At 47.5% G+C, this 10994-nt stretch overlaps 1 protein-coding gene across 1 annotated transcript in view; it reads right to left on the bottom strand.

Annotated features, from left to right (window-relative positions):
• Positions 1 to 867: 867 nt before the first annotated feature.
• COL20A1 (collagen type XX alpha 1 chain) overlaps positions 868 to 10994 on the bottom strand; it is a 219977-nt gene continuing 209850 nt past the window's right edge. The window contains exons 37-40 of the mRNA XM_060230663.1: positions 8956 to 9144; positions 4598 to 4675; positions 3019 to 3174; positions 868 to 1496 (exon numbers count right to left, since the gene is read on the bottom strand). Coding sequence (XP_060086646.1) covers positions 1483 to 1496; positions 3019 to 3174; positions 4598 to 4675; positions 8956 to 9144 — 437 coding nt within the window. The 3' untranslated portion in view covers positions 868 to 1482. The remainder of the gene's footprint in view (positions 1497 to 3018; positions 3175 to 4597; positions 4676 to 8955; positions 9145 to 10994) is intronic.

Below are 10994 nucleotides of genomic sequence, written 5' to 3'. Positions count from 1 at the left end.
GGGAGATGGTGGGCTCTCCTTCCCTGGAGGTTTTTAAACAGAGGCTAGATGGCCATCTGACAGCAATGAAGATCCTCTGAATTTAGGGGGAGGTATTTGTGAGTTTTCTGCATTGTGCAGGGGGTTGGGCTAGATGACCCTGGAGGTCCCTTCCAACTCTATGATTCTACCACCAATCCCCCAACAACAGAAGTCAGTTCACCTGGAGAAGTAGCTGCTTTGGAGGGTAGGATTTATGGCATTATACCCTAGCGAAGGTTCTTCCCATCTTCAAGCCCACCCTCCCCAGGCTCCACCGCCACATCTCCAGGAATTTCCCAAATGAGTTGGCAACCCTACCCCCAGCCTATACCCCCCTGCTGTGAACCATGCCAGCAGGGCACTTCCTAATGCCAGGGTTTGAATGCACATGAACACACTTTAAGCTGCCTTCTACTGAATCAGACCCTTGGTCCATCAAGGTCAGTATTGCCTACTCAGACTGGCAGCTGCTCTCCAGGGTCTCAGGCAAAGATCTTTCCCAAAGATCTTTCCCTGGTTCTTTTAACTGGAGATGCCGGAGATTGAACCTGGGACCTTCTGCATCCAAAGCAGAGGCTCTTCCACTCAGTGACAGCCCCTCCATAAGGGCTTGCCAGCATTATGAAAAAGAACAAAGTAGGACACCTTTAAGACCAACAGATTTATTCAGAATGTACAGCTTCGTGTGCTTCTGATGAAGTGTGCTTCTACCACACGAAAGCTTACATTCTGAATAAAACTTTGTTGTCCTAAAGGTGAAACTTGACTCCTACTTTGTTCTATTGCTTCAAACCAACACAGCTGCCCACTTGGATCCATCATTATGAAAAAGTAACAGCTTGTACGGAAGAAACAAAGATTTTTAATAATATAAAAGCTGTCCCTTTGCTTGCCAACGGGTAATGCAGCCCCCTCGTTTGTTGCGACTGCCGTCTCTGTCACTTGCTCAGAACTCCTTTAATTACCGAGGACAAGTCCTTTAATTACTTTAATTACCGAGAATCAACATACGAACCGGCTAAGCCACCATTACGGAGACCTTGAAGGCAACACAGCAAAGCCATTAACGGGCATGAAGTCAACTGCAGTGAAAGCCATTAACGGGCATGAAGCAACACTGCAGTGAAGTCAACTCCAATGGAACGGAATAAGTCCGGATTGCATCAAATGATCCACGGCGTTATTGTAGAGATGACCTCCTAAAGGTATCATTTCAGTGACCCTCGGAGAGCGTGTGAGATGAAGAACTTGGGGTGAAAAAAAACACACACACACACACAAGGCAGAGATGCACATTCAGGGATCGTTCGTCTACGGCTGGATGATTTTGCTCTGAGAAACCAGTGGGCAGAAATGGTGCCATTGAGGGGGGGAAACACCAGTCTCCGAGCTGCAGAGGTCCTTTCTGTAAACAAACGTTTCCAGCAGTGGGGTTGGAAATGGCGACCGCATCTTGTGCCATCAGGGAATCAGCTCTGCATGTGGCGACAAATAAAAGGACATGCTGCTGAAACAACAAAACCACAAATAAGTGGAGAGCGGAAATAATTTCCTGAGGATGGGTCTTAATGTGTGACCGTGACCAACCAATACTGTCCTCCTCCCCATGTGGTGAGCTAGCTTTTAGAAGGGCAAATGGGGCTACTAAAAGCCATTGATCTTTATTGGGGACAGTGTTCCTTTCTACAGCTGCACATAAAAGCACATGCTTGGTCCGACGCTTTGATACCGACATAAAGAAGCCATGTTCGGTCAGGCCAATGGCCCATCCAGTTCAACACTCTGTGTCACACAGTGGCCAAAAACTGGAAGCCATCAGGAGGTCCACCAGCAGGGCCAGAAGCCTTCGTGCTGTTGCCACCCCCAAGCACCAAGAATGCAGAACATCGAAGAAGAAGAAGAAGAAGAAATAATATTGGATTTATATCCCGCCCTATACTCTGAATCTCAGAGTCTCAGAGCAGCCTACAATCTCCTTTACCTTCCCTCTCACACACAACAGACATCCTGTGAGGTAGATGGGGCTGAGGAGTTCTTCCAGAAGCTGCCCTTTCAAGGACAACTCCTACAAGAACTATGGCTGACCCAAGGCCATACCAGCAGCTGCAAGTGGAGGAGTGGGAATCAGACCCGATTCTCCCAGATAAGAGTCCACACACTTAACCACTACACCAAACTGCTAAGAACACCCCTGTGAAGGGAGGGAATTTTTAAATGCCTTCTCAGTTTACTCATAGTAGCACAACTGCCACTTGGTGTCCCAGTAGAAGCCACCCGACTGACTGCTTGGGATGCATCAGTGAGGAAGATGCCAAGGCACTGTAGGGTCGGGCTTGCTCCAGGCCACTGGAAGTATGGAAGGCAGTGGCTCTCAAGGTGGATTTGTGCCACCACCAACAGGGCTCAAGTTACAGATGCTCAGCTTGGATCTAGCCGGCAGTAAGGTTGCCGGTTCAGGGTTGGGAAATTCTGGAGATCTGGGGCTGCAGCTTGGGAAGTGTGGAGTTTGGGGAGGGATTTCCACAGGGGATAATGGCACAGAGTCATAAGAACATAAGAGGAGCCGTGTTAGATCAGGCCAACAGCCCATCCAGTCCACCACCCTGTGTCACACAGTGGCAAGAACTCAGGTGCCATCAGGAGGTCCACTAGCAGGGGCAGAAGTCCAGAAGCCCTCCCTCTATTGCCCCCCAAGCACTAAGAATACAGAGCACCAATGCCCCAGGCCACCTTCCAGAGCAGCCATTTTCTCCTGGGGAATTTATCTCTGTGACCTGGATATCAGCTGTTATTCCGGGAGACCTCCAGACCCAACCTGGAAGTGGGCACCCCTACGCCAGCAGCATGCAGGGGTGCAAAAGATATTCCTTGTTTGGAGTGATCAAATACCTGCAGCTAGCCAGCCCTGATTCTAAACCATTGACAGTAAGCATGAATTTACTGTATCCATTATAATCTTTCCATCCCACTCTTCTGCCCTGTAGCTTCAAGGTTTACCTCTCAGGTTTTCTTCATAGCAGTCAGAAGTGACACATCCACCTGCAGGGCCAGGTTCTCCAGGCTGGCCTCTAGCCCCGGGAAACCCGGGGGAACCAGTGCTGCCAGGGGTGCCTTTGGGTCCCTGCTTACCGAGTGGCGCTTCTCCTGCTGGGCCTGGAGAAGGAAGACAGAAATCTCTCAAGTGCCCTTGTGCTAAGGGCTTCTGCTTCAGGACCAAGACTTAAGCGAAAGCGAACACAAGAGAAGCCATGTTGAATCAGGCCAATGGCCCATTCAGTCCAACACTTCGTGTCACACAGTAGCCAAGAACCAGGTGCCATAGGTGACTTACTGGTATTTTTTTTTTTTTTTTGGATATTTATTCAGCTAAATGCAGATCAGACAATCTGATTCAGCTATCAACATAGCTGGCCCGAATAAAAGCCGACTCATGCCACCACTGCCCTGTGGCATGTCTTGGAAAAGGCATTCTCTTGATTTCTGGGGGAATGCTGCCAAGGTGGCATGACTCTACGAGTGAAGGGAGGGCATTTTTTAAATGCCTTCTCAGTTTACTCACAGTGGCACAACTGCCTCTTGGTGTCCCAGTAGAAGCAAAAAGCTTATTTAGGTGAGGGACAGAGACTTTTTGTTGTGATTATAATGAGAAGTACCCCATACATACTATAATGCTTTTGTTGTAGCTTTATACAAAATGGAAAAAAAAAACATGAGGAGTTTAGGATTAGGCTTGATGATATTGAGAAACACCGACGTGCATCTTGGATTTTATGGTTAAAATATGTAGAATTGATTTTATTGTATATTGTTTTTTTAGTATTCTATGTGGTTTTAAACTGTTGTTGCACACCCTGAGACCCTTAGGGGAGGGTGGGATATAAATTTGATAAATAAATAAATAAATAGCAATAATGAGAAAGTATGGTCATTAAAATACAAAACCCTGATGCCTGAAAAACACTTCTGGCTCCTAAATTTTGAGGAGTGCTTCCTAAAGCTGAAGAAAAATTGTCCTGCCTTAAGGTGGGCCCAAGACAATAACATTTGGGTGGAAACATTAACCACTCGCTAAGTGATAGTTAGAGATACATCAGTCTTTGGACTTGGAGGTTGCAATCTTGGCTGTCCTGGTGAATTATTGGCCACTAAGCCTGTTACAGTTGCCAACTTTGGGTTGGAAAATACCTGGAAGTGAAGTCTGAGGAGGGTTGGATTTGGAGAGACCTTCCTCACCATCCAAAGCAGCCTTTTGCTCAGGGGAACTGATCTCTGTTGCCAGGAGATCTGTTCCAATCCCAGGAGATCTCCAGGATCCACCTGAAGGCCCTGTCCACCATAAATTTAGCTAAATCAGTTACAGAATTCAAGTGATCACCAATGCTTTTACTGGTGGCCACCTCCGCATTCTGTGGCAATGCGTTTTGGAGGCTAGTGACAGGCTTTGTTACACAAGGGTCTTTTTCTTTCAGCTCATTAATTTGGGTGGAGGTAACCCTGTGTGATTTGTAATATGAGAGGGATTGGAATAATTTCTTCTTTTTTTATTCTCCTTGTACCAACGGCACATTTCCTGTACCTGTCCAACCTCTTGGGCCTTGTAAGCCATCCACATGAAGTCCAGAAGAACCTTTCTCCCCTTTGAGTCCTGGAGAACCTGTTGGATGAGAGAGAAAAGATTAACTAGCTTGCGTCCCATGGCTAAACCTTGATCTTTCCTTGAATGAGAAGTGCCTGTTAGTTCCATAACAGTTTCAGCGTAGGCTACTACAGAAGCCTCAAAATACAAGGCCTAATATGCTGTTGGGATATGTGATCCGACCCTTTAATCATTCCAGTTTCCCCTTTCTGTATGCTGCATCTTTTTTGGGGTGTGGTGACCAGAATTGTTCCATCACTAAAGGAGGATGAGAGATCCCTACCTATCAGCTCCCTAGGGAGGCGGTGAGTTCCCCCTTCACTGGCAGTCTTTAAGCAGCAGCTGGACAAACCCTTGTCAGGGATGCTGTAGGCCAGAGGTGTCAAACATGTGGCCCGGGAGCCAAATCAGGCCCCCAGAGGGCTCCTATCAGGCCATCAAGTAACTGGCTGTTGTCTGCTTCTTTCTCCCTCTCTCTTGCTTCCTTCTGCATCACAGCTTGCTTTGCCAGGCTTGCTTAATTGCACAGGAGCTACAGAGCAAAGCCTCTATTTTCTCCATTGGCTGAGGCTCCTCCCTTGCAGAGGAAGGGAGGGAGGAATAGTTTGCTTTGCCAGGCTCTCTCAATCGCACTGCTGAGCTAGTGAGCCAAGTCTCTCTTTCTTCTATTGGCTGAGGCTCCTCCCCCTCATGGTCCCCTGGGGAAGGAAGGAAAGAACCAGAGCTTCGTTTGCCTAGTTCCCTGGATCACAGGGGAGAGATACAAAGAAAGCCCCTTTAAGACCAAAGAGTGCTACTGTTTTAACCATGTTTTAAGTCTTTTTTAAAAAAAAATCTTTAATTGAGTTTGTGTCCTTTATAAAGTTTATATATCTGCTACCTGGCATTACATTTTGTGACGCAGATGACCCGGCCCAACAAGGTTTCATTTATGTCAGATCTGGCCCTCATAACAAATGAGTTTGACACCTCTAGAAACTCCTAGAGTCTAGGCTGATCCTGCATTGAGCAGGGCATTGGACTAGATGGGCTGTATAGCCCCTTCCGACTCTGCGATTCTAACCTCATTATCTAGCCATTCATGAAGCTTGGCTGGAGATGCTTCCAACCAGGGCATCCGTATAATCAGTGTACCTGCAAGCAACTTCGGAGCTACTAAATATAAGAATGGGGAGGAAGGGCGGAACCCATCCAACCTACCCACGTCAATTTGACGGATTTAGGTTGGCGTGCGATCACTTCTCCGAAGCCTGCCAATTAAACCTCCAACTTTGACTCTTGGCTATCACTAGAAGGAAAATCATTACTAAAGAAGGAAGCTTAAGCATCCGTCCCTGCGCCAAACCGGCTGTCTTCTGCTCTAATGATAATGCGGCGTGCGCTTCGTTCTGGAGAGCAGCGTCGAAAGGGAAGGGGGGGGGGGTGTCTCTGAACAGATGGAGGCTTAATCCTTGCATTAAAACCAGAGAAGCTGCCAGGATGACTCGGCGTTTGTGATAAAACAAAAGTGTTGCGGCAACGTCACCTCCCCGCAAACCAGGACAGCTTTTTGCTCTGGGCTGAGAGAGCAGGGAGATAAGCTGAGTGTTCTCTCCAAAGCCCAGTAAAGCAGCAAGTCCAAAAATAAAACTGGCTTGCATGTGTTTGCTTGTAGAGTCTTACGATAAGCTTCTCAGTGTCACTTTTTTCAACAATGGGGATGCAGATGTTCAAGAATACCATTTTCTTTAAACGGACTTAGAACCATAGAGTTGGAAGGGACCTCTGGGGTTATCTAGTCCAACCCCCTGCACAATGCAGGAAAGTCACAAATACCTCCCCCTAAGTTCACAGGATCCTCATTGCTGTCAGATGGCCATCTAGCCTCTGTTTAAAAACCTCCAAGGAAGGAGAGCCCACCACCTCCCGAGGAAGCCTGTTCCACTGAGGAACCGCTCTAACGGTCAGGAAGTTCTTCCTCATGTTGAGCCAGAAACTCTTTTAATTTCAACCCGTTGGTTCTGGTCCTACCTTCTGGGGCCACAGAAAACAATTCCACAGCATCCTCTATAAGACAGCCCTTCAAGTACTCTACCTTCCTTGTGATCAGGCCAATGGCCCATCCAGTCCAACACTCTTTGTCACACAGTGGCCAAAACCCAGGTCCCATCAGGAGGTCCAGCAATGGGCCCTGAACTGCCAAAGGCTTCCCGGTGTTGCCCCCCAAACATAAACCCTACAGAGCATCACTGCCCTGGACAGAATGTTCCATCTACAGTTCATGATTAATAGGTACTGAGGGACCTCTGCTCCATATGTTTATCCCGTACTCTCTTGAAGCAGTCTCTGTAGCTGCCACCACTTTTTGCAGCAGGAAATTTCATGTCTAGAAGGTCTCAAGTTCAGTCCTTGGCACTTCCCGTTAAAAGGGCCAGGCAGTGGGCAGTGAGAAAGACCACTGCTTGAGACTCTGGAGAGCTACTGCCAGTCTGAGTAGACAACACTGACCTTAAGGAACCAAGGATCTGATTCAGTATAAGGCAGATTCCCATGTTCATGTGTTTACCTCACTGACCCCAGGCCTCTGAGGAAAGTTTTAGTTGTGCTCATGCTGGCTTGTTTGTCTCTTTCAGGGCTGGCTTCAATACAGGGGAGGAATGGCCATATAACTTACAGGGACATTTCCTGGTGGGCCATTGTGGTAGCTAGGAACAAGCAAAACCAAGCTACAGTATAAAAACTCTGTTACAGCCTCAGGGGCCACGTGGCAAAGACCCTGCACCAGCCATGGTGACTGGTATCACTTCACTGATCATCTTTTAAAATTTATTACTGATTTACTCTCCAGAGTCTTAGGCAAAGAAAGCTCTTTTCCATCACCTCTTGCCTGAACCTTTAACTGGAGATGCTGAGGGTCGAACCTGGGACCTTCTGCATGCCGAGCAGATGCTCTGCTAGTGCAGGGCTTTTTTTGGTAGCAGGAACTCCTTTGCATATTAGGCCACACACCCCTGATGTAGCCAATCCTCCAAGAGCTTACACTAGGCTCTGTCAGAAGACCCCTGTAAACTCTTGGAGGATTGGCTATATCGTAGGGGGTATGTGGCCTAATATGCAAAGGAGTTACTGCTACAAAAAAAAAAAGCCCTGTGCCAGTGTAATAGATGAATAACAAAACCCTGCCCAAATTATTCAGTGGATTAGCTCCTGGACATGAAAAATACAGCTGCATCCTTCAAGACAGGCAACGTAGGGTTAAAGTGTCGAACTAGGACCTGGGAAAGCAAGGTTCGAATCCTCGATCTTGCCACAGAAGCTTGCTGGGTGACCTTTGGCTAGCCACCCACTCTCCATCTAGCCTACTTCGCAGGATTGGTGTGAGGATAAAATGGCGGAAAGGAAAATTGTATAAGCCACTTTGGGTCCTTGCTAGGAAGAAAGGTGGGTGGGTAGAAATGAAGTTAATAAGTTAAAAACCAAAAACTTCCAGCAAGAAAAGGGTTGCCAATCCCCAGGTGGGGGCAGGGGATCCCCCAGTTTGGAGGCCCTCCCCCCGCTTCAGATGCATCAGAAAGCAGGGGGAGGTGAGGGAAATGTCTGCTGGGAACTCTATTATTCCCTATGGAGACTTATTCCCATAGGAAATAATAGAGAATTGATCTGTGGGTATCTGGGGCTCTGGGGGGGGGGGCGCTGTTTTTTGGAGAGCCAGTTTGGTGTAGTGGTTAAGTGTGTAGACTCATATCCGGGAGAACCAGGTTTGATTCCCCACTCCTCCATTTGCACCTGCTAGCATGGCCTTGGTCAGCCATAGCTCTGGCAGAGGTTGTCCTTGAAAGGGCAGCTGCTGTGAGAGCCCTCTCCAGCCCCACCCACCTCACAGGGTGTCTGTTGTGGGGGAGGAAGGTAAAGGAGATTGTGAGCCACTCTGAGACTCTTCGGAGTGGAGGGTGGGATATAAATCCAATATCATCATCTTCTTTTTTGAGGTAGAGGCACCAAATTCGCGTCATAGAATCCAGTGCCTATCCCCAAAATACCCTTCAAGTTTCAAAAGGATTGGATCAGGGGGTCCAATTCTATGATCCCCCAAAGAAGGTGCCCCTATCCTTCATTATTTCCAATAGAAGGAAGGCATTTAAAAGATGCACGGTCCCTTTAAATGTGATGGCCAGAACTCCCTCTGGAGTTCAATTACGCTTGTCCCACCCTTGCTCCTGGCTCCACCCCCAACATCTCCTGGTTCCACCCCGCAAAGCCCCCAGATATTTCTTGAATTGGACTTGGCAACCCTAAGCAAGAGACCCTTCTTTCAGTACCTCGTTCCCCCGGATATCCGTCTCTGCCAGGCTGCCCAGGCATCCCCACTTCTCCTCGTTCTCCTTTCATGCCTGGGGGCCCCGGAAGGCCTGGGGGGCCGGGCTCTCCTGCTTTCAGTTTGTCTTCCCAGATGGGAGCAGGCTTCCTCGCGTGGTCGTGGATGAACGAGTCAAACTTCAGCACGTGAGCTGGAGAGAAACAGAGAGAGAAAGGGAAACGGGGGCTTTTCTGGAACCTGCCCTGGTTTGCAGGCCTCATTTTGGGCAGGGGCTCACAGGAGCAGAGCTCTGGAACCTCTACATTTTACTGTGCTCTTTCTCCCCCCCCCAACCCCCCCCCCCCATGTTTTTGGGCTCCAAACCTCCTGTGAGAATTTTGCTAAACTCTTAAGATTTGACAAATTTTCGAATATTTACCCCGACAAAAACGGGAAATAACCAAAAGCTATAAAGCAGGGGTGGCCAACGGTAGCTCTCCAGGTGTGTTTTTTTGCCTACAACTCCCATCAGCCTCAGCCATTGGCCATGCTGGCTGGGGCTGATGGGAGTTGTAGGCAAAAAAAACCATCTGGAGAGCTACCGTTGGCCACCCCTGCTATAAAGCCGGCAGATGGAAATCTTCATCATGCCACTGTGGCCACCTAGACGAAAGTAACTGAAAAAGTATGACGGGAGACAGGTTTTATTATGACAGGAAGCATTTTAAGGTAGATGCTGAGATGATATAATTCAGTATCACTTTCCGTGATGTCAGAGGCATATGCAAATGAGTTGTGCTAATGAGTTCCAGCACCTCTCTTTCCACAAAACAACCCCTGACAGTCCGCAGCCTCAGTTAGCCAGGCTAGGAACCTAAATGGTTAAAAATTAGACACAATCCCATGATGAAAGCTATCTGCCACTCTTCGGTGTAGGGTATCGGGAAGCCTAGGGCTGGAGGGGAGTGTGAATCCTGCAGAACAAAATGCGGATTATCTAGATGGCAGTAATCCCAAACTGTGGGCTAGGGTCAGACCTTGGACAGAGTAAATTGGGATGAGAACCAGTGCAGCCCCAGTGCTTCAGGGGCACTGTCAGGACAAAAACAGCTACCATTCAGAAAGGAGGCTGCCCACAGTGCCTCTGAGTGTTTGATTGCTCCAATTTGCTAATCAAACTCTACCAGTGAAAGATAAGGTTGATTTTGCTCTGTTTGTGCATTGGGGAGATTGATACTCTCAGCCACTCCAGATACAGGAATGTACAACACAATTATCTCACCTCAGAGGCTTTTTGGGGGTGCTTCGAAGAATCTCCCAGCAAAGGCGCACTCTACTATCTGCTCTTTAATGAAGGCAACTTCAATCATTGAAGATAATTCCTAATGGAAGGCAATTCCAAGCTCTTCCTCCTTCCTACAATAATTATTTCATCAAGTACATTCGCAACGGATATGAGGTCTCAATACAACTTTCAAATGGCAACCGCTCCAAACGGCTCGAGGCCGTTCTTCAATTATTGAAGTTGTCTTCATTAAAGAGATGATAGTAGAGTGTGCCTTTGCTGAAAGATACTTCGAAGCAGGATATCAACTTGACGTCCTGTACATTGCAGCTCTACATTCGTTGGAACTCTACATTGTACTTGGACTGTTCATTTTGTATTATACTGTAAAGTTATGCCTATGAGCTATGTTTTGCCTGTCAATGTCGACGTATATTACATCGTAGTAATTTTTCTTTTGAGAGATCAGGAGGTTCTGAGAGTCCTCGTCTTTTCAGTAGCTTTAATCCTGTATCCAAGTCTGTGGCTTGTCCCATTATGCATAACTTGTAAAGTGGCAGGTCCTGCCCAATTATACTTAGGTTTAACTTTTTGCAACTGTGATGTTATAGGTTTTAGTTCTCTTCTTTTGTTGATTGCATCTGGTGGTAAATCAGGAAAAATTGCAACATTGATGTCCTTGTATTTGAAGCTGCCTCTTCGTCTGGCTTCGTATAGGACCTTGGTTTTAACTCTATAATCCAAAAAGGTGAGGATTAGATCTCTCGGCCCTCATC

This window comes from Heteronotia binoei, chromosome 2, assembly GCF_032191835.1.
Source record: "Heteronotia binoei isolate CCM8104 ecotype False Entrance Well chromosome 2, APGP_CSIRO_Hbin_v1, whole genome shotgun sequence".
NCBI classification, from domain to species: Eukaryota; Metazoa; Chordata; class Lepidosauria; order Squamata; family Gekkonidae; genus Heteronotia; species Heteronotia binoei.
The sequence above is the reverse complement of the archived record's forward strand: the minus strand, read 5'-3'. Positions and strand labels throughout refer to the sequence as shown.